This window comes from Ovis canadensis, chromosome 21 (genome assembly GCF_042477335.2).
Source record: "Ovis canadensis isolate MfBH-ARS-UI-01 breed Bighorn chromosome 21, ARS-UI_OviCan_v2, whole genome shotgun sequence".
NCBI lineage: Eukaryota > Metazoa > Chordata > Mammalia > Artiodactyla > Bovidae > Ovis > Ovis canadensis.
The window spans coordinates 57,936,945-57,961,079 of record NC_091265.1 but is presented as its reverse complement, the minus strand read 5'-3'; the positions used below and the strand labels follow the sequence as shown (position 1 = coordinate 57,961,079).

General features: G+C 39.9%; 1 protein-coding gene and 1 pseudogene across 6 annotated transcripts in view; one reads left to right on the top strand and one right to left on the bottom strand.

The window, feature by feature from the left end:
- Positions 1-24,135, bottom strand: part of LOC138426966 (solute carrier family 22 member 10-like) — a 34,115-nt gene that overhangs the window by 7,170 nt on the left and 2,810 nt on the right. For 3 of the 6 annotated variants that reach the window (XR_011251850.1, XM_069566018.1, XM_069566017.1), the window contains 8 exons: positions 23,919-24,022; positions 20,399-20,553; positions 20,128-20,296; positions 18,478-18,601; positions 15,855-15,970; positions 5,331-5,545; positions 3,219-3,327; positions 1,091-1,294 (listed from right to left, as the gene is read on the bottom strand). Coding sequence is in view for 4 of the 6 variants with exons in the window: in XM_069566018.1 (XP_069422119.1) it covers positions 1,091-1,294; positions 3,219-3,327; positions 5,331-5,545; positions 15,855-15,970; positions 18,478-18,601; positions 20,128-20,296; positions 20,399-20,553; positions 23,919-24,022 (1,196 nt within the window). In the remaining 2 variants the exon portion in view is untranslated. The remainder of the gene's footprint in view (positions 1-1,090; positions 1,295-3,218; positions 3,328-5,330; positions 5,546-15,854; positions 15,971-18,477; positions 18,602-20,127; positions 20,297-20,398; positions 20,554-23,918; positions 24,023-24,135) is intronic. The other 3 variants (XR_011251851.1, XM_069566019.1, XM_069566020.1) reach the window with 1 other exon arrangement.
- LOC138427356 (U6 spliceosomal RNA) lies at positions 22,367-22,463 on the top strand (annotated as a pseudogene).

Genomic DNA, 24,135 nt, shown 5'->3' with positions numbered 1-24,135 from the left:
TACCTTCATGAGGTTAGAACCCATTAATTGTAAACAATAAAATATATGATGTTGGAAACACATACATTTAAATATGAGTTATTTTCATATCCCAGATCTATTTGACTCTGGGCACTGAATGATACCGCATGAATGACTAACACATTGTACTCAAACAAGAATGGGAAACAATAAAGAAATGACCAAAACCTCAAAGAGTTCAGTTCATTACTTCTAACCAGTAGTGAAACTCTGTGAAATATTGCTTGTTATTATTATTTTTTTAAATAAAGACTCCTTTTATTTTATTTTATTTTATTTACTTTACAATACTGTATTGGTTTTGCTCTTGTCCTCTGTCCCCCTCCAACTATCAGCCATTTCAGGTGGTTTTCCTAATCTCAAATGCATACAGTGAGATTTCTCTAAAGTGCTGTTTACACTTATTGTTTCCACTTCCTCATCTCTCATTATTTATTCAATCTTGTCAGACTTCTGTCCATGTTTTTCCACTGAGATAAGACTTGTCTAGCTAAATATTTTGGTCAACTTGTTGTTGATATAGCATGACACTCCCAGTTATTTTGTATGAGTGACCATGCCTCCTGATTAAAATATCCTTTTTTATATCTCAGGCTCTTGTGGATCCCTGAGTTGGGAAGATCCCCTAGAGACGGGAATGGCTACACTCTCCAGTATTCTTGCCAGGAGAATTCCACGCACAGAGGAACCTGGAGGGCTACAGTCCATGGAGTCACAAAGAGTCAGATACAACTGAGCAACTAATATTTTCTTTCTTATGGATCTGAGTATCATTAAATACCATCATGAGGGCAGGAGGATATGCCATCACAATAGAGCTAATTATCATCTCTTTAGGACTAAAACTACCAACAAGAACAAGGTATGGAGGATCTCTGCAGTCTAGACTGGAACTTGTAATGGATAGACATGACCTCACCACTCATGAAGGCAATGGCCTGAGATGGAAGTATCCCGGGCAAGGCTTATCTCCCTCAGTGATCTGAAGGACCCAACCGGTGTGTTGCTTTCTCACTCACATATCCAAAGCACACAGTCCCTCCCAGGAGATGGTAGAAGGTTTACTCACGTATTTTCCACATCCTGGATAGTGTCAGACAGAGGCATATTTTTGGTTTCAGGTTGGAATGGGACAACAAGACCAGCAATGATGGGAAAGACTCCATAGATGATCCAGGGCAGGGTGGGTAGATACACCACTAGGGTCATTAGGAGAGGAGCCAGTGCTGACCCACACCTACTAACCATTGCATCTAATCCAAAAGCTTTTGCCCTAAGGGATAAACAAGAATATATAATAGTCCAGTAAAAATCCACATATGTAAATTATGATCTATTTTTTGATGTGATTATGTAACACAATAAAACATCATTATTATATATGCATGGGCTTTATGAAAAACACTTGATTTTGTGATTTACTCTGATTTTCCATCTGTCTTTGACAAGATCGAGATGTGTTAGACCCATCTTCCTCATTTTAAACAGATGCATTGAAATACTGCTTAGTATAGTACATGGCAGCAAGTCATCTTCTTCAATAAACTTGGTGATAATTATCTTTGGTATATTAAAACATCACTCTTTAGAAAATCCATATCCAAAGTCAACAGTAATTAAAATTAAATCCACTTTTTGGTGTTATTTCCTAATATTTTTGGTACTTCCCATTTCGTTTCTAGGCATTTGTTTTTGTCTTTATTTTTATGAGTATTTTAAATACTTACATTTTGTATAAAAATTCTGTAACCTATTTTCATTCATTATTATTATTTTTTAATTGAAGGAAAATTTCTTTAAAATGTTGCATTGGTTTTGGCCATACAACAACACAAATCAGCCATAATTATACATATATCCTCTCCCTCTTGAGCCTCCTTCCCTTCCCCCCATCCCACCCCTCTAGATAATCACACACCAGGTCGGGCTTCCAGTGTTATACAGAAGCTTCTCACCAGATACCTATTTTACACACAGTAGTGTATGTATCGGAGAAGGCGATGGCACCCACTCCAGTACTCTTGCCTGGAAAATCCCATGGATGGGGGAGCCTGGTGGGCTGCAGTCCATGGGGTCGCTGAGAGTTGGACACAACTCAGTGACTTCATTTTCAATTTTCACTTTCATGCATTGGAGAAGGAAATGGCAACCCCCTCCAGTGTTCTTGCCTGGAGAATCCCAGGGAAGGGGGAGCCTGGTGGGCTGCTGTCTATGGGGTCGCACAGAGTCGGACACGACTGAAGTGACTTAGCAGCAGCAGCAACAGCAGCAGTGTATGTATGTTTATACTACTCTCTCCATTTGTCCCACTCTCTCCTCCTCCACTGTGTCCACAAGTCTGTTCTCTATGTCTGCATCTCCATTCCTTCCCTGCAAGGAGGTTTATCAATACCATTTTTCTAGATTCCATATACATGACTTGAAGTGAAGTCACTCAGTCGTGTCCAACTCTTTGCGACCCGATGGACTGTAGCCTACCAGGCTCCTCAGTCCATGGGATTTTCCAGGCAAGAGTGGAGAAGGCAATGGCATCCCACTCCAGTACTCTTGCCTGGAAAATCCTATGGACAGAGGAGCCTGGTAGGCTGCAGTCCATGGGGTCTCTAGGAGTTGGACACGACTGAGCGACTTCACTTTCACTTTTCACTTTCATGCATTGGAGAAGGAAATGGCAACCCACTCCAGTGTTCTTGCCTGAAGAGTCCCAGGGACGGAGGGGGCCTGGTGGGCTGCCGTCTCTGGGGTCGCACAGAGTCGGACACGACTGAAGCGACTTAGCAGCAGCAGCAGCAGCAGCAGTACTGGACTGGGTTGCCATTTCCTTCTCCAGGGGATCTTCCCGAGCCAGGGATCAAACATGGGTCTCCCACATTGGAGGCAGACGCTTTACTGTCTGAGCTACCAGGGAAGCCCTATACATGCCTTAGTATATGATATTCGTCTTTCTCTTTCTCACTTAGTTCACTCTGTATAACAGGCTCTAGGTTCATCCACCTCACTAGAACTGACTGATTCAGTATTTTGTATTTCTGTTTTACACTCATACTTGGAACTTACAAATGGTAAACTACCACCTTCTTATATGTGGAATTAGAACATTTTCCTGGTCCTGTCCCTAAACCACAAATTTTATTAAACTATTGGACACTATATATCAAACTTTAATCAGGCTTCCTGAGATATAAAAAGTCTTATACCTGAGAAGAGTGGGCATGAGCTCATCACAGTGGACGCAGTAACTGGTGACAGCAGCGGCAACACAGGTGATTCCCACACTTGCCAAAGCCACACGCAGAGCCTGCATTTCTGGAGAGAGGGTAAGACAACTGTGTGGAACCAATCAGAGTCCAGCAAGTTTAGTCAACACCAACAGCTCCACAGACTATTTGAACGTTGGTTGTAGAAAATATTACAATAGCATACATGTTTCAATGCCATTCTCCCAAATCATCCCACCCTCTCCCTCTCCCACAGAGTCCAAAAGTCTGTTCTTTACATCTGTGTCTCTTTTGCTGTCTCACATATAGGGTTATCATTACCATCTTTCTAAATTCCGTATATACGTGTTAGTATACTGTATTGGTGTTTTTCTTTCTGGCTTACTTCACTCTGTATAATCGGCTCCAGTTTCATCCACCTCATTAGAACTGATTCAAATGTATTCTTTTTAATGGCTGAGTAATAATCATGTAAGAAACGAATCGCTAGTCTAGGTTCGATACAGGATACAGGATACTTGGGGCTGGTGCACTGGGATGACCCAGAGAGATGATACAGGGAGGGTGGTGGGAGGGGGCTTCAGGGTTGGGAACTCATGTACACCTGTGGTGGATTCATGTCAATGTATGGCAAAGCCAATACAGTATTGTAAAGTAAAAAAATTAAATTTAAATAAAAAATTTTAAAAAATATTACAATAGCAGAGATTATGGAGTCTTTTGTAATCTGAGAGATATAAAATTATCAACATAGGTTGTAAAATGTACATAAAATGATCTGGATTAATTATAGCAAATCTCTCTGCATATCTGAGATTTGCCAGAGAACAGGAAGAAAAAGTGAGTCTGGCAGAAATTTGCATCTACTTATTCTGTCCAATATTGTTATATTTTTATTGTAGAAGGTAGGGTTGTCATGTGGAAGACTCAGCTCTAAAGTTAAGGACTTCACAATTACAGTGTAGAATTTAAAGTGACCAGTGATCCTGTGTTCCTCGGGATTTAGGAGGTTTTAGCAATGTGGGATTCTCATGGAAAAAATCAGGAAACTCTTAGGCAAACCTCAGTGAGTCAGTTGACCTAGTGTAGAAACAGTATTGCCATAGGTATGGCACCAGAGAGTAATAGGAAGACAGGACTGCTCTGTTAGTGGAAAGGCTAAAGAGAACCCAGGTCTACATCAATGTTAGACATGAGGAACCAAGGAAGGAAACTTCTGTTTGGATAATGGGATCATTAAAAAAAAATTGGAGAAACAGTTCTCTGCACAGTATAAAAAGAAATCTAGTTATGACTTTATAACATTGTAAAGAACACTCTTGTAAGGGAGTAAGCTTGTGTCATTAGTGACATTCTGAGGAGCAGAGCCCGCCCACCTCTAATGCTGTGCAGCACATTCCTGCACTGGGAGATGGTGAAATATTGTGTCCATTATGGTTCTCCTAATCTATACGTATTTTTGCTCTATTAACTTGTAAAGTAATCTAACATGGAATGGACAGGGATTTTAATCTGCTTAAATCCTGTTCCTGCTGTTTACTCCTTCATTCCTTGGAAAAAGGAGAATTTTTTTTTTCATTTCCTGGGAGACTACCATAAGCAAGAGCTGTACTCATGGTGATTTAACAGCCCACTCACATGTGTATACTAGAGATGGGAAAGTGGACCAGTCATCAAAGGTGCTAACAAAGAGGGCAAAAAAAGGGTGATCATACTGGGATATAAGTGATCGTCATCTGGGATATAAGTGCAAAGCCTCTGCCCTCCCCCCATACTTGTTATTCAAAGTGTGAATGGACAAAGGGCAAGAGAACAAGTGCTCCCTAGGGAGATAGTCTGGAATAAATGCTACCAGTTTATAGACACTTCCATGATCTGATGAAGATGCCTTATTTGCCCTTCACTGACCTGTTTTTTTCCCAAAAAAATATTAACAGAAAATCTCATAAATCATCAGATTGTTTTGGGGGAATACTTAGCTCAAAATATGAACCTTTCTTTAAACCTAATTTCAGACAAGGGTGACTAATTACAGTCCCTGACGGATGGGGAAAAGACCCTTCCTTTCCCCAAAGTCCACTCTCCTCTCACCTGGGGGCACAAACGTGTTGGCCAAAATGGAAACTCCCACCAGGAACAAGAAAAACATCTGCGTTGGTCGACGGCCCTTGTGATTCAGTACTACACGTGCGAGACATCGGGCTAAGGTGGTGAGAGCTCCAAAGATGACCTGGAACAGGAATATATTGCTTCCAAAGTGCTGTAGATTCATAGAGATGCCATAAAGGGGTACTGTGACGGCAAACCTGCAGTGAACAAAAGAAGAAAGACGCAAGCCGTAAGATTGAGAGCCCAGGTGCTGCAGCTGATGACTTTATCCACCCAGGCGGCTGAAGAATAAAGTCTCAACCTAGTTTCTTCAATTTTAGGTGGTAACGTTACCATGAATAATTACATGGCTGTAAATGAAAACAATATTCCTTTTGTCCTTTTTGGAGTCTCTAAGCAAAGAGTTGTCGGTAAAAAATACAATGTGACTCATTCGCCAAACTGGTTGGTACAGAGAATTTGAAAACATAAGCATGAAAACTAAAAATTTAGGGAAATAACTTCTTTTTGAGGGTTGTCTGTATGCAGAGAGTCCTCCCTTTCTTCCCCCAAAGCCAATACTGTAAAGCACTTCCCTTTTCTCAACTAGTGACTGAAACTGCAAAGAAGCTACCTGTGTCCCCTTGACTTGGCAGCATAGTATGCTGGTGTCCAAACAGAATTCTGGGAAATTTAAAGTTCATATCAGATTTCACGGGGCTAAAAGAAGATGTAAGAATGCAGGAAAGCAAACATGCACCAACTGTACCACCAGATATGGAATCAAAGATCCCCGGTGAGGATCTACCTTTTAACCAAGGAGCACCTAAGGGAATGGAATCCACTTTAAGGCTCTCCTTCACCAGAGAGATCTAGACCGAGATGTTGCAAGAGAAGAAACCACTAGAGCAATTGCAAACAGGGCTTCTCTTGACCATTATCTGTACTTCTCCCTTCCATTCTGATCATCTATGATTCAGAAACGTAAGTTCATGTCCTAGTGGATATGAAAATGTCAAAAAAGCACAATGTAGTTAAGTGAATCAGCAATCTACTGAGATGTCTGGGAAGAGATAAAATATACTGTTCAATAGTCACTTTAAGTTTGGCAGTGATATATACTGTCCTGTGTGCTTTTTTGGTCCATGTGCATACATCTTCAAAAATTCAGAATCTAAAATTTCTCCTCCTGACTCTACCAAGGCATTCCCTCAAGAGATAACAAACAAGACTTTCACAGAAGGCCATGTGCTAACACACACAAAAAATGTATCCAAATTGTAAACAGAAGTCCATCAATATTAAAGTACATATAAACATTGTAGTGTATTCATGGAATGGGAAACAAAAACACTAGGGAGGAGAATCATCTACTGTTACATGCAGCTGAATGCGTGAATCTACATGAGTGAGCATGAGACGCAGGGGCCGTTCCAGAACCCTTTATAATTTACATTATGTGAAGCTCGAGATCAGGGCACACACGTCTATAGCGAAGGAGAGCAGAACAGCTGTTAAGTTTTGTTTGTCAAAGGAGAGGGTAGTTGAGGAGAGAATAGGGGTAGTGCTGGTGGTGGTGGTACTGGGGGACTCCATGGGATTTACGATTTTCTATCTTGATCTGTATGTTGGTTACATTTTTGCATACTGACATACTCATTGATTTACATATATATTCTTGATCTCTTCATGTTTCTGTTTGCAACACTTGCATCAATGAAAACTGAAAGAAAAAACGATAATTCAGTATGCAAATCTGTACTGCAGTAGAAGTTCTCAACATCAATGAGGAGACTGATAGTGTGATATGACATAATGAACTGTTCATAATATAGTCAGCTCCATGTGAATTTTATTTGCTATGTTTTCCTCATCTTTCTTTTTAAATTTTTTTATTGAAGGATAATTGCTTTACAGAATTTTGTTGTTTTCTGTCAAACCTCAACATGAATCAGCCATAGGTATACATACCCCCTCCCTTTTGAACCTCCCTCCTATTCCCCACCCCACCCCACCCCTCCAGGTTGACACAGAGACCCTGTTTGAGTCTCCTGAGCCATACCACAAACTCCAGTTGGCTACCTTACATATGGTAATGAAAGTTTCCATGTTACTCTTTCCATACATCTCACCCTCTCCTCCTCTCTCCCCGTGTCCATAAATCTATTCTCTATGTCTGTTTCCCCATTGCTGCCCTGTAAATAAATTGTTCACTACCATTTTTCTAGATTCCATATATATATATGTTAGAATACGATATTTATCTTTCTCTTTTTGACTCACTTCACTCTGTATAGTAGGTTCTAGGTTCATCCACCTCATCAGAACTGACTCAAATGCTTTCCATTTTATGGCTGAATAACATTCAATTGTGTATATGTACCACAACTTCTTTATCCATTCATCTGTCGAAGGACATCTAGGTTGCTTCCCTGTTCTAGCTATTGTAAATAGTGCTACAATGAGCACTGGGGTATATGTGTCTGTTTCAGTTTTGGTTTCCTCAGGGTATATACCTAGAAATGGGATTGCTGGGTCATATGGAGGTTTTATTCATGCCATCTTCCACAGTGGCTGTGTCAATTTGCATTCCCACCAACAGTGAAAGAGCGTTCCCTTTTCTCCATACCCTCTCCAGCACTTATTGTTTGTAGACTTTTTGATGATGGCCATTCTGATCAGTGTGAGGTGATATGATATTTCATTGTAGTTTTAATTTACATTTCTCTACCAACGAGCAATGTTGAGGATTTTTCATGTGTTCGTTAGCCATCTGTATGTCTTTGGAGAAATGTCTGTTTAGGTCTTTTTTCCCACTTTTTGATTGGGTTGTTTGTTTTTCTGGCATTGAGTTGTATGAGCTGGTTGTTTATTTTGGAAAATAGTCCTTTGTCAGTTTTTTTTATAATTCAAATTTATTTATTTTAATTGGAGGCTAATTACAATATTGTATTGGTTTCACCATACATCAACATGAATCTGCCACGATTTCCTATTATTTTCTCCCATTCTAGGTTTGCCTTTTCACCTTGCTTATAGTTTCCCTTGCTGTGCAGAAGCTTGTAAGTTTAATCAGGCCCCACTTGTTTGCTTTTATTTTTATTTCCATTACTCTAGGAGGTGGGTCATAGAGGATCTTGCTTTGATTTATGTCATGGAGTGTTCTGCTTATGTTTTTCTCTAAGAGTTTTATAGTTTCTAGTTCTACATTTAGGTCTTTAATCCATTTTGAGTTTATTTTTGTGTATGGTGTTAGGAAGTGTTCTAATTTCATTCTTTTACATGTAGCTGTCCAGTTTTCCCAGCACCATTTATTGAAGAGGTTGTCTTTGCACCCACTGTATATTCTTACCTATTTTGTCAAAAATAAGGTACCTATAGGTGCATGGGTTTATTTCTGGGCTTTCTATCTTGTTACATTGGTCTAGATTTCTGTTTCTGTGCCAGTACCATCCTGTCTTGATGACTGTAGCTTTGTAGTATAATCTGAATTCAGGAAGGTTGATTTCCTCCAGCTCCATTCTTCTTTCTCAAGACTGTTTTAGCTATTCAGGATCTTTTGTGTTTCCATATGAATTGTGAAACTTTTTGTTCTGGTTCTGTGAAAAATGTCATTGGTAATTTGATAGGGATGGCATTGAATCTGTAGATTACATTTGGTGGTATAGTCATTTTCACAATATCGATTCTTCCTACCCAGGAACATGGACTATCTCTCCATCTGTTTATGTCATCTTTGATTTCTTTCATTAGTGTCCTATAATTTTCTGTGTAGTCATTTTGTCTCCTTAGTAAGTTTATCCTACATATTTAATTCTTTTTGTTGCAATGGTGAATGGGATTGATTCATTAATTTCTCTTTCTGATTTTTCAATGTTAATATATAGAAATGCAACTGATTTCTGTATCATGCAGTTTTACTAAATTCACTGATTAGTTCTAGTGATTTTTTGATAGTATCTTTAGGGTTTTCTATGTACAGCATCATGTCATCTGCAAACAGTGAGAGCTTTACTTCTTCTTTTCCAATCTGGATTCCTTTTATTTCTTTTTCTTCTCTGATTGCTGTAGCTAGTGTTTCCAGAACTATGTTGAATGATAGTGGTGAAAGTGGACATATTTGTCTTATTCCTGAGCTTAGGGAGAATGCTTTCATTTTTTCACCATTGAGAATAATGTTTGTTGTAGGCCTATCATATACGGCCTTTACTATGTTGAGGTAAGTTCCTTCTATGCCCATTTTTTAAAGGCTGTTAATCATAAATGGGTGCTGAATTTTGTCAAAGGCTTTTTCTGCATCTACTGAGATTGTCATATGGTTTTATCTTTCAATTTGTTAATATAGTATATCACATTGATTGATTTGCTTATATTGAAGAATCCTTGCATTCCTGGAATAAACCCAACATGATCAAGGTATATGAGCTTTTTGATGTGTTGCTGAATTCTGTTTGCTAAAATTTTGTTGAGGATTTTTGCATCTATGTTCATCAGTAATTTTGGCCTGTAGTTTTCTTTTCTGTGTTATCTTTGTCTGGTTCTGGTATCAGGGTGATGGTGGCCTCATAGAATGAGTTTGGAAGTGTTCCTTACTCTGCAATTTTTTGACAAGAGTTTTAGAAGGATAGATGTTAGCTCTTCTCTAAATATTTGATAGAATTCTTCTGTGAAGCCATGTGGTCCTGGACTTTGTTTTTTGGGAGATTTTTGATCACTGCTTCAATTTCAGTGCTTGTAATTGGGCTGTTCATAATTTTTATTTCTTCCTGATTTAGTCTTGGAAGATTGAACTTTTCTAAGAATCAGCCTGTTTCTTCCAGGTTATCCATTTTATTGCCATATAGTTGTTCATAATAATCTCTTATAATCCTTTGTATTTCTGCATTGTCTGTTGTAACCTCTCACTTTTCATTTTTAATTTTGTTTTGATTCTCCTCTCTTTTTTTCCTGATGAGTCTAGCTAAAGGCTTGTCAATTTTATCTTCTCATAGAGCAAGCTTTTAGTTTTATTATTCTTTATTATTGTTTCCTTCATTTCTTTTTCATTTATTTCTGCTCAGATCTTTATGATTTTTTTCCTTCTACTAATTTTGGGGGTTTTTTTGTTCTTCTTTTTCCAGTTGTTTTAGGTGTAAAGTTAGGTTTTCTATTTGATGTTTTTCTTGTTTCTTGAGGTAGGATTGTACTGCTATAAACTTCCCTCTTAGAACTGCTTTTGCGGTATCCCATAGGTTTTGAGTTGTCGTGTTTTCATTGTCATTTGTTTCTAGAAATGTTTTGATTTCCCTTTTTATTTCTTCAGTCACCTGTTGGTTATTTAGAAACATGTTGTTTAATCTCCATGTGTTTGTGTTTCTTACCACTTTTTTTCTGGTAATTGATATCTAGTCTCACAGTATTGTCATTAGAGAAGATGCTTGATACAATTTCAGTTTTCTTAAATTTACTGAGATTTGATTTGTGACCCAAGATGTGGTCTATCCTGGAGAATGTTCAATGTGCACTTGAAAAGAAGGTGTATTCTTCTGCGTTTGGATGGAATGTCCTGAAGATATAAATGAGATCCATCTCATCTAATACATCATAAGACCTATGTTTCCTTATTAATTTCCTGTTTTGATGATGTGTCCATTGGTGTGAGTGGGGTGTTAAAGTCTCCTACTATTATTGTGTTACTGTCAATTTCTCCTTTTATGTCTGTTAGGGTTTGTCTTCGGAGAAGGCAATGACACCCCACTCCAGTACTCTTGCCTGGAAAATCCATGGACAGAGGAGCCTGGTAGGCTGCAGTCCATGGAGTCGCTAAGAGTCTGACACGACTGAGCAACTTCACTTTCACTTTTCACTTTCATGCATTGGAGAAGGAAATGGCAACCCACTCCAGTGTTCTTGCCTGGAGAATCCCAAGTATGCGGGAGCCTGGTGGGCTGCCATCTATGGGGTCAGACACGACTGAAGCAACTTAGCAGCAGCAGCAGCAGTGTTTGTCTTATGTACTGAGGTGCTCCTATGTTGGGTGCATAGATATTTACAATTGTTGGTCTTCCTCTTGGATTGATCCCTTGCTCTTTATGCAGTGTCCTTCTGTATCTCTTGTAGTATTCTTTAAGGTCTGTTTTTATTTGATATGAGGATCACTACTCCAGCTTTCTTTTGCTTCCCATTTGCATGGAATATATTTTTCCATCCCCTGACTTTCAGTCTGTACGTGTCTTGAGGTCTGAAGTGGGTTTCTTATAGACAGCATATATATGGGTCTTGTTTTTGTATTCATTCAGCTAGTCTGTCTTTTGGTTGGAGCATTTAATCTATTTATATTTAAAGTAATTATTGATGTGTATGTTCCTATTAGGGCTTCCCTGGTGGCTCAGACGGTAAAGTGTCTGCCTGCAATGTGGGAGACCCGGGTTTGATTCCTGGGTCGGCAAGATCCCCTGGAGAAGGAAATGGCAATCCACTCCAGCACTCTTGCCTGGAAAATCCCATGGAGGAGCCTGATAGGCTACAGTCCATGTGGTTGCAATGTTTCTATTGCCATTTCCTTAATTGTTTGGGGTTGAGTTTGTAGATCTTTTTTCTTCTCTTGTATTTCTTGACCCTATACAGGTCCCTTTAACATTTGTTGTAAAGCTGGTTTGGTGATACTGAATTCTCTTAACTTTTGTTTGTCTGAAAAGCTTTTTATTTCTCCATCAATTTTGAATGAGATCCTTGCTGGGTACTATAATCTTCGTTGTAGATTTTTCCATTTCAGTACTGTAAATATATCCTGCCATTCCCTTGTGGCCTGCAGAGTTTCTGCTGAAAGATCAGCTGTTAGGTGTATGGGGTTTGCCTTGTATGTTACTTGTTGTTTCTCCTTTGCTGCTTTTAATATTCTTTCTTTGTACTTAGTCTTTGTTAGTTTGTTTAGTATGTGTCTTGGTGTGTTTCTCCTTGGGTTTATTCTATATGGGAGTCTTTGTGCCTCTTGGACTTGATTGACTATTTCCTTTTCCATGCTAGGGAAATTTTCAACTATAACCTCTTCAAAAATTTTCTCATAAACTTTGTTTTTCTCTTCTTCTTCTGGGACCCCTATAATTCAAATGCTGGTGCATTTGATATTGTCCCAGAGGTCTCTGAGACTATCCTCGGTTCTTTTCATTCCTTTACTTTATTCTGCTTTTCAGAAGTTATTTCCATCATTTTATCTTCCAGCTCAGTGATTCATTCTTCTGCTTCAGATATTCTGCTATTGATTCCTTCTGGAGTATTTTTAATTTTGGTAATTGTGTTGTTTGTCTCTGTATGTTTATTCTTTAGTTCTTCTAGGTCTTTGTTAATTGATTCTTATATTTTCTTCATTTTGTTTTCAAGGTTTTTGATCATTTTTACTATCATTATTCTGAATTGTTTTTCAGGTAGTTTGCCTATTTCCTCTTCATTTATTTAGACTTCTGTGTTTCTAGTTTGCTCCTTCATTTGTGTAGTATATCTCTGCCTTTTCATTAATTTTTTTAACTTATGTGTTTGAGATTCCTTTTCCCAGACTTCAAGGTTGAATTCTTTCTTCCTTTTGGTTTCTGCCCTCCTAAGGTTGGTGCAGTGGTTTGCGTAAGCTTCATATAGGGTGAGATTTGTGCTGAGTTTTTGTTTGCTTGTTTATTTGTTTGTTTGTTTTTCCTCTGATGGGCAAGGCTGAGTGAGGTGGTAATCCTGTCTGCTGATGATTGGGTTTTTATTGTTGTGTTGTTTGTTGTTTAGATGAGGCGTCCTCATCTAAACGCTATAGCACTCAGAGGGTGCTACTGGTGGTTGGGTGATGTGGGGTCTTGTATTCAAGTGGTTTCCTTTGTGTGAGTTCTCACTGTTTGGTACTCCCTCGGGTTAGTTCTCTGATACAAGTCTAGGGTCTTGGAGTAGGTGCTCCCACTCCAAGGGTCAGGGCTTGACCTCTGGTCAGAAACTAAGATTCCACAAGTGGCTTGTTATGGAATTAAGTGAGATTAAAACAAAAATGCAAAAATTAGAAACCAAAGAGGAACCTCAGACAAATGGCAGTTACAAAGTCAGGCAAATAATAATCAAAATAATGGAATATACACATATACATATACACCCATAAGCAAAGTGAAAACAGTCCAACAAAAATAAAGTACAGTAGATTAACCTGGCAAACAAAGAAATCAAAAATTATATTTACCAGTTAAGAACAAAACTAACTAAAAGACAAACTGGAAAACAAAACTAAAGCAAGGTGCCAAGGGGGGAATAAAGCAATGAAAACAAAACTAACAATTATGTTGCAAGGAAAGGAAAGAGAGACAGGAAAGAAAGAATAGATATGCAAAGTTAAATAGAGGTAGATGAAGAAGATTTGTATACATTAATGATTAACTGCAAGGGGAAAAGAACAGTAGGAAAAGCAAACAAAGGAATAAAATGTAGAAAAATAGTTATAGGTTTAAAAGATTAAAATTTTAAAAAGAGGAAAAAAAAAAAAAAAGGAAAACTTCACAGAACTGCAAAAGCCCAATATAGAGGCAGAGGTTTATATCAACAATTAAAAAAAAGTCACTGAAAAAAAAAAGCTCAAAAGCTTTATTAGGTTTCATAGTGCCAATAAAATTGACAACTACAGCAGAGGGAGGAAAAGAGGAAAAAGAAAAAAGAAAAAATTCAAAAGAATCTACAGAACAAGTCAAAACGTAAGAATAATAAATGTTTTTCTTGAGTCACTGCTGTCAGAGTCCTTTCCCTCGCTGGGAGTCACAGTTCACCTCACCTCCCTAGGATGCTCTCCAACACTGTGCTGACCTCTGGACCTGCTGTGGGGGCAGCTCAGGTTCTAATCTGGTCTTACTCCTATGTGTTCTTGCTTCCAAGGCCCACAGCTATCAGAACTAATGTGTTTTCTTTTGTGAGAGCTCTCAACAACCTTTTATATACTCCATAGACACAGAGTCCACCTAGTTGATCATGTGGATTTCATCTGCAGCTTGTTCAGCTGGTGGGAAGGTTTTGGGTCTTCTTCCCTAGCCACACTGCCCCTGGGTTTCAACCATGGTTTTATTTTCACCTCTACATGTGGGTCATCCACTGGGGTTTGCCTCTGAGGTTGCCCTGGAGGTTTCAGGTTTGCCTCTGTGAGGGCCAGGTGTGGAGGTGGTGCAGCTGCTTGGATCACAGGGGTTCTGGCAGCACCAGGTACACAGGGAAGTTGGCAGCTAGAGCAGCAGGAAATAGAGTGATTTGAAAGGGTACAGCAACCAGTATTGGCCAATATGCTCTAGTATCTTGCCTGGAGAATCACCCTCCCTGACAGGGAAGCCTGGCAGGCCACAGTCTACAGGGTCAAAAAGAGTTGGACACGGCTGAAGTGACCTTGTGTGCATAGACGCAAGACTTTTTTGCCTGTGGCAGCTCTGCCCCAGTGAGAGTTGAGCATGAAGGTGGCACAGCTGCTTGGCTTGCAGGGACCCTGGCGGCACCAAGTGTGCAGGGACACAGACTGCCTCTGCTGCAGGAGTTATGGCCCTATCAGAGTCTTTCTTCGAGCCTCTTGTAGCTGGCAATCAGAAGGCCTCTTTGGCCATTCTTTTTCCGTAGCTCCACCCATTCAGGCCCTTGCAGGGCTCCCTTGCCTGGAGTCCTTCTCTCTTGTTCTATGCATCAGGCACATAGAGGGGTCCCCCTGGCTGGAGTCCTACTCTGTAGATCGGCATATCAGTCACTGAAAGGAGCACTCTGAGTGGGGTCCTGCTCTTTAGTTCAGTGTGTCAGGCATTTGATGGGCCAGGCTCTCTATTGTTCAGCTACTGATGCTGGTGTGTGGGGAGAGAGAGAGGCTACGGTGATGGCTCCATCCCCTATGTGTGACTCAGCAGTATCACCTTGCTTCCATGGCTGCCAGGCTTTCCTCCACCGGCATTCCCCACCACAATCCACCCCCTGCTTAACCTCCTCTCAGTCTGTCTCTCCACAGTCAACAGCAGCCCTCACCCTGGGATCACTCCACAATCCCCAAATTCCAGGTCCCAGCCACTATGCCTTCCAGGGGACCCACATCCCTGTCCAGGGTATGTATGGCTGCAGCAAGAACTGTCTGATTCTCATTCCATTTAGGCTGCCACAGATCAGCTGTTTCACTCTCAGCCTTAAATGTTTCTCCTCTGACTCAGACAATAGTCCCATTGTGGGAACTGGACCCTTGCTTCAGTTGCCCCTCCCACCAAGGGCAGGTTCCCCCTTAGTTCCTTCATCCTACCGAGTTTTGCATGATTCTATATATTCTTTTCCACTGGTCAGGTACTCCTGTCTGCTCTCAACTGGTATTCTGCATGCACTTCTATGTCTGAAGGTGTATTCCTGATGTATCCATGGAGAGAGATGTACTCCACGTCCACCTGTTCCTTCGCCATATTTTTCTCTCTTCCTCATCTTTTAACCACAAATAAGCCCTCCCTCTCACAACACCATCATAACCTTTTGTAATAAACAGATTCATGTTCCCATTCAAGTTGTCATACATTGTGGGTAGCCCACCTCACAAAGAGGAGGAGACAGATCCTTTTACGCAGGTTGGGTGTGCGGAAAAAGTCAAACACAGTAGTTTTGGTCTGTGCTCCCTCCAGCTCCTCCTGCATCGTCACTCTCAAACCCTGAACAAAAGCAAACAAGTATCATTTGCTAGTATAGTGCCAGGTATTGTGATGAGTGCCAGTAGGATAGGAGAGATGTGTGTCCTTTCTTTCTAGTGTAATATATTCATGTATGACCTAAATCAAATCCATTTCGATTATACAGTGGAGGTGACAGATAGATTCAAGGGATTAGATCTGATAGACAGCATGCCTGAAGAACTATGGGTGGAGATTCATAATATTGTAAGGAGGTAGAGACCAAAACCATCCCAAAGAAAAAGAAATGCAAGAAGGCAAAGTGGTTGTCTGAGGAGGCTTCACAAATAGCTGAGAAAAGACGAGAAGTGAAAGGCAAAGGAGAAAGGGAAAGATAAACCCATTTGAATGCAGAGTTCCAGAGAATAGCATTGAGTGATAAGGAAGCCTTCTTAAGTGAAAAATGCAAAGAAACAGAGGAAAATAGGATGGGAAGGACTAGAGATCTCTTCAAGAAAATTGGAGATACCAAGGGAACATTTCTTGCAAAGATGGGTACGGTAAAGGAGAGAAATGGCAAGGATCTAACAGAAGCAGAAGAGATTAAGAAGAGGTGGCATGACTGCACAGAAGAACTACACAAAAAAGGTCTGAAGGACCCAGATAACCACGATGGTGTGTTTGCTCACCTAGAGTGAGACATCCTGAAATGTGAAGTCAAGTGGAACTTAGGAAGCATTATTACGAACAAAGCTAGTGGAGGTGATGGAATTCCAACTGAGCCATTTAAAATCCTAAAAGATGATGTTGCTAAAATGCTGCACTCAATATGTCAGTAAATTTGTAAAACTCAGCAGTGACCACAGGACTGGAAAAGGTCAGTTTTCATTCCAATCCCAAAGAAAGGCAATGCCAAAGAATGTTCACGCTACTGCACGATTACACTCATTTCACATGCTACAAGGTGATTCTCAAAATCCTTCAAGCTAGGCTTCAAAGTACACAAAATGAGAACTTCCAGATGTACAAACTGGATTTAGATAAAGCAGAGGAACCAGAGATCAAATTGCCAACATCTGCTGGATCATAGAAAAGGCAAGGAAATTCCAGAAAAACACCTACTTCCGCTTCATTTACTATGCCAAAACCTTTGACTGTGTGGATCACAACAAATTGTGGAAAATTCTTCAAGAAATGGGTATACCATACCACCTTACTGGCCTCCTGAGAAACCTATAGGCAGGTCAAGGAGCAACAGAATGGACATGGAACAATGAACTGGTTCAAAACTGGGAAAGGAGTACATCAAGGCTATACATTGTGACCCTGCTTATTTAACTTACATGCAGAGTACATCATGCAAAATGCCAGGCTGTAAGACTCACAAGCTAGAATCAAGATAGCCAGGAAGTATCAACAACCTCAGATATGCAGAAGATACCACTCTAATGGCAGAAAGTGAAGAGGAACAAAAAAGCCTCTTGATGAGTGTGAAAGAGGAGAGTGAAAAAGCTGGCTTAAAATGCAGCATTCAAAAAACTAAGATCATGGCATCCAGTCCCATCACTTCATGACAAATAGTTGGGGAAAAGTGGAAACAGTGGCAACTTTTATTTTCTTGGCTCTAAAATTACTATAGATGGTGACTGCAGCCATGAAATTAAAAGACACTTGCTCCTTGGAAGAAAAGCTATGACAAACCTCAACAGTCCATTAAAAAGCCGAGATATCACTTTGTTGACAAAGGTCCATATAGTCAAAGCTATGGTTTTGTAGTCATGTGCACATGTGAAAGTTGGACCATAAAGAAGGCTGAGCACCGAAAAATTGATGTTTTTGAATTTCATGCAAGAGACTCTTGAGAGTTCCTTTGGGCAGCAAGGAGATCAAACCAGTCAGTCCTAAAGGAAATCAACCCTGGATATTCATTGGAAGGACTGATGCTGAAGCTCCAGTACTTGGCCACCTGCTGCTAAGAGCTGACTCATTGGAAAAGATCATGATGCTGGGAAAGACTGAGGGCAGGAGGAGAAGGGGACGATAGAAGATGAGATGATTGGATGGCATCACTCAATGGAGATGGGTTTGAGCAAACTCCAGGAGATAGTGAGGGATAGGAAAGGCTGGCGAGGTGCAGTCCATGGGGCCACAAAAAGTTGGACATGACTTAGCAACTGAACAATATTACACATGCCATCACAGGTATGATGTTGATATGATGGAGTAGGTAAGGAGTTAAGGGATACTCCAGGAAATTAAATGGCAACCATTAAATTTTGAAAATGAGAGCACAGAGGGGTCAGGGCATCCTGGAGAGTACATAGGCTATACAGTCAGATCAGGAAGTGAGCTAAAGGAAGAAGCTTTGTACAGTGCTCAAAGCTTCTTCTCTATGAGCTTTATGGCCTTTATGGCCATAAAGAACCAGGGTATTTGTATTCTCAACTAGCTGCCCTTGTTAGAAAAGCAGCTTGCCTATCTCATTAGGAGAAAGCAGGTGTGAGTTTATGACTCCCATTCAGTGGTAACCATCTTCCCTTTCTGCTCACCTCCATGTTCAGGATTGCCTCAGCATTCTTCATTTCATTTCTGCGTGCAACTTTCTTAAGTTCCCTTAATCCTTCATCTGTTTTATTGGTGATAATCAGCCACCGTGCAGATTCCACCAGCCACCTGATAAAAGAAGGGCCCACAAGTGCAGCCAGTTCCCTCTTGCTTATTTGTCATATGGTTAATTACAGCATATGCTTTTTGCCTTCAAACCAATATTCACCACTTCAAGTACTGGGTTAGGAAGAGAAGCTCATGTTTTGTTACATACTTCTAGGAAAATACAAGAATGACCACTCTATGTAGTACATCTGAAAGATGTTCTACATGCAAAGGATCTTAGAGTTTACAGTCAGATTGCCTCTCTGCTTACTCAGCAGAAGGTTTTCCAAGAGGCCTAAGAAGCTTAAGTTTGAGAGTCCCTCACTTGCATAATTCCCTCCAAAGCTAAGCATGAAATCCAGCACATTTGTGCACATAGCATATATTCATAATATATATTATCTTGAAAAAGGAAACCCCCAAATGCATTTCAGTTCAGTCACTCAGTCAAGTCCGACACTTTGCAACCCCATGGACTGCAGCATGCTAAGCTTCCCTGTCCATCACCAACTCTCAGAACCTACTCAAACTCACATCCATTCAGTTGGTGATGTCATCCAACCATGTATGCTTTTAGGCCAACAAATATTGTCAATACTCCTGCTATTTCCAGCAATGTCGGTGGAATGCAAATGTACGGAAGCATGGTGTGCTACAGTCCATGGAGTCATAAAGAGTCGGACACCACTGAGTGAACAACAACAGCTACATAAATGGGGGTCACCTATTTACATCTGCCCCAGTTTCCTTATCAATAAACAGAGACAATAAACACACCTTCCTGGTTAAGAGGATAGAATGACTTAGCAGATGAGTCTGATGTGGATTATCCTTTTTATTTCTCTCTCTTTGTACTCATGTCACTGTACTAAATCCATAACAATCTTTCTGGGATCTGCTGAATATGACTCTCCCTAGAATGGTTTTAAGTGTAGGGATGAGATTATCCATAAATAAATGTTCGTTAAAATTACTTAAGGGAAGACAGACTGATGAATACATAATGTAAATCATCCCAATCTGCATGTCATTTTCTCTTCTGGAGAAATTAAGCTGCTATTTTGTTAAATTGCTCTATGAATACATTTTCTGCCTCTTCCTTTATCCAATTTAATCGGCAACATAGAAAATCATTGAGAACTTGATTATATCATATTCATTCCAAAGCAAAAAAATTGAAGCTTTATCTTTCAAATATACTTAAGTATATATTTTATATTAAGAAAAATAGTACTGGAATAACTCAATGGCACAACACTGGGTAAGACTTAGGAAGCAAAATGGCAGAAAATACTTGGAACTCCCAGGCAGAAAGCTCATTGTTATTCTGTGTTCTGCTTCTCAAATCTCAAATTGAACAGAGTAAACAGGTGAAAGACCCTGGTTTAGGCAGAAACAATAAGAAAGGGTTCAGGGAATAAAACCAATACAGTATTGCAAAGTAAAATTTAAAAAAAAAAAAGAGAGAGAGAGAATCAGTATATCCCAATTCAGCAAGCATTTTCATCCCAGGTTCCCTTAAAACACAGTGAGAGAGATGTTCATACCTTGAGGAGAAAGAGAAGACGAAGAAAGGTATAGACACCACCAGCTGTAGGGTGCGCCACTCTCGAAAGACAAAAGCCAGTCCTCCCAGCATCATCTGTCCAATACTAACAGCACAAGTTATCAGCATTATCACCATGGCTTTAGACTGGGACCTTGTCCACTCTGCAACTAAAGGAAAACCCAATTGGGATATTAATGTCATCTAAGGGTGAAATTTCAAGATCAAATTCAAGGCTTGGAAAATGAAGAAGAACAAAACTATTGACTTACTGAGCATCCAGTTATTTGTTATGATGGCCACAGCAGAACAGCCTGACCAGAAGCGTAGCAAGCAGTAAATGAGGAAGGTGGGAGCAAAGGCTGTGCAGGTCCCAGAGATGGCGAGCTGGAGCAAACAGCACCTGAGAATCAACTTTCGCCCAAACCTAAGAAACAGAGAGTCAGCTTAGATTATGGAGGTAGTGATAATCTGTGGTGAAAAATTTAAAAGACATACTTTGAAGTTTAGAAAATGTTTTAATAAGTGATTCTTTGTATCCGGAAGCTTGAGTACACAAGAGCCAGGTCAACAATGGAAATCGCTTCAAGGTAACAATCCTTGTTACCTAAACAAGTAGGTATAATGTTTTGTATTAAAAAAGTTAGGTATAATGTTACCTAAACAAGTATTATAATGTTTTGTATAAAAAAACATTACTGAAACTTCATCACCCAGTCACCAGGAGACCCGACCCAGGGATCAAACCCAGATTTCCTGCAAGGCAGGTAGATTCTTTACCATCTGAGCCAGCAGGGAAGCCCATAAAAAAACTACAGTGTTGGAAATTATCATATACTATAAGCACTCATTGTACTAACTCATGTATTTAGCAGAGTAGAGAATCTCTGTAGTGTGTAGTGCTGCAGCCAGCACAGCAGGTAGGTATCAAAAGCGGTCGACGCACAGTTTGGAAAAAAGAAACTAGAGACAGAATTAAAGTTTTAAAGATGGGACTGGGGAACTCAAGACCTCTTGGGTCAAGAGCCCTGTTTCTTGGATCACATCACTTTTATTTAGTGTCTTGGCAAGCAGAAAGTATCTATCGTGTTACAATGAAGTCAGCTTCCTGTGTCCCTGGTCACGCCTCTTGTTTTATTGATTACTTTAAACTGTCTTTGTTATTTTCTTGTACAAGGGCTACCACCTAACTGGAGGTCATAGACCCGCATATGTCTTGGGAAAACATCTTAGTGTGTGCACAAGCAGTGTTCTGAACTTGAGCTGACCCGGCGTTCCAAGATCCACACTGTGTTTTTCCTTAGTTTAGCAGGGTATGACAGCCCCAACTGATCAACCCGATGTACTTTTATTTGGATTGTGCTGTACTGCTATATTTTGCTTTTATTCTTTTCCCATGGTGATATTCTCATGGCTTAGCCAGAGCAACAGGCAACTGACTGTTAACCCCTGCAGTGTAGGACACAAAAGAGATAAAAGTGTACTTTGGTCTCTAGAACCAGACAGGTTAAAATGCAACTGATGCAAAAGATCAGTGAAACAATGCATCACAGTTGTTAAGGTTTATGTAAGAGTCACAATAAATTTCCATGTATTTGTAAAAATTCCAGTTTTCCTTCTGCTTCTGTTTTCTAATTTCATTCTGTTGTAATCACAGAAAATATTTTTTAAAAAGGTTTTTTAAATAACATTTGTTTCAAAAAAAATAATAACATTTGTTTCTTAAAAGTTAACGTGCAAAAAAAGTGAAAAAACTAAGTCATTCATATTCACAAGCAGTTTACCATTTGATGTGTTCTTCTAGGTCTCATTTGTGTATTTAGACAACTAAGCATCCATTTTTACGTAATTAAGATCATACAGTTATGTATCATGCTATTTCACACATCTTGAATATTTGCCGTTAATCAAAAATACACTGTGCTTAGTTGCTCACGCCCAACTCTTTGCAACCCCATGGACTGTAGCCTAACAGGCTCCTCTGTCCGTGGGGATTCTCCAGGCAAAAATACTGGAGTGGATTGCCATGCCCTCCTCCAGGGGATCTTCCCAACTTAGGGATCAAACCCAGGTCTCCCACATTTCAGGCGGGTTCTTTACTGTCTGAGCCACCACTTCATCTTCAAGGAAAAAAACGTAATCATGCCTTTCTTGGTGACAAAAATTTCAGAGAAGAGAAAAATGACAACAGGCCTCTAGATAAAGATATTGGTAGAGCTGTGATTGAAATACTACATTCAGTGCTCGCTTCGGCAGCACATATACTAAAACTGGAACGATACAGCACGGCCCCTGCCCAAGGATGACATGCAAATTCATGAAGCGTTCCATTAAAAAAAAAAAGAAATACTACATTCACTTCATCTTCAGTTAAAAATGAGACATAAAGCAACAGAGTACACAAAGTATAATGCTTCTAAGAGGATTCATTATTCAAACTCAGCTATTAAAGTATTAGCAGAGAGGTGTGTTTTCATTGAGTTAATTACTTAGCAATGCATTCCTGTAGTACAGCCTGGAGACGCACACACATCAATGGTTATCATCAAACTACAAATATGAACACATCCACACACAGCCCTCACTCTATAGTTGCTTCTGCTCCTCTGCTGCCAACCTAAATGAATAAGTCGTGACTCACATTTCTCAGAGATGGTTTAACAATTCCATGTCTAAGATGTTGCCTTTTATTTTTATCAATTAGAACAAAACTATTTACAGATTGGTTAATTCACTAGCCCTACTTTTTATCATACATTGTCACCTCAGGACATCTAAAAAGCCTAGAAATCTTGCAAAATTTTCTGATTTTTGGCTTTGAGCCTCATACATGGTCAAGTCTGGAGAATACTCCATGAACCAAATGTGTATTCTTTCATCAAGAAGGAAGTTCTATCCATGTCTGTTAGCTCTAGTAGTTTGTAGTGCTGCTCAAGTTTTGTATTTCCTTACTATTATTTGGCTTAGATGTTTAATCCATTACTAAAACTGAAGTACTGACCTTCTCAGCTATGAATAGAGAACTACTTTGCCCTTCAGTTATGTCAGTGATTGTTTCATATATTCCGAGGTTCTTTTCTTTAATGCATTGCTATTTTTCTGTCTCTAAGATGTGTCTGACTCTTCTCAATCCTATGAACTGCAGCATGCCAGGTTGCCTTGCCCTTCACTATCTCCTGCCTGCAATGTGGGAGACCTAGGTTTGATCCCTGGGTTGGGAAGATCCCCTGGAGAAGGAAATGGCAACCCACTCCAGTATTCTTGCCTGGAGAATCCCATGGACAGAGGAGCCTGGTGGGCTACAGTCCACGGGGTCGCAAAGAGTTGGACACGATTGAGCGACTTCACTTTCACTTTCACTATCTCCTAGAGTTTGCTCAAACTACTCAAAGCAATCTACAGATTCAATGCAATCCCTATCAAATTATCAGTGGCATTTTTCACAGAACAAGAACTTCCTGTCTTGAAGCACCTTCCTCTTCTTCCCAGTGGTAATTCCTTCTCAACTTTATAAATGAAGTTTATGATAGTTCACCTCTAAGTATTATTCTGAAATTCCCCTCAGATGTTATGGAGGTGACATTTCTGTGTCCAGCACAGAGAGCCCAGTGGCAACAAAACGGCATGCATCAGAATGAGTCTAATTCTACATTTCCATCTATAATTTCCAGGGAACCAAGACAACCCACAGTGTAAACTGTGTATGGGAACTCAGTAATGATTTCTCTATGAAACAATCATAAACTGTGAAAACACACAGTGGAAGGGCAGCAGTGATTGGGAGACACTCACCTGTCTGAGAGATGGCCGTATATGAAGCCTCCCACCTGCATTCCAGCCATGAATACAAACTGAACCACTGATTTCTGTGACTGGTGATCACATATGAGGTCCCACTGGAAGAGAAGGAAACCAGCACAGAGGAGTACCACAGCATTTTAAAGCCCTCAGTGAGTACATTCTGCTTTCCTTTCCTACATTTACTCGCCTATTCTATTTAAGTCCCAGT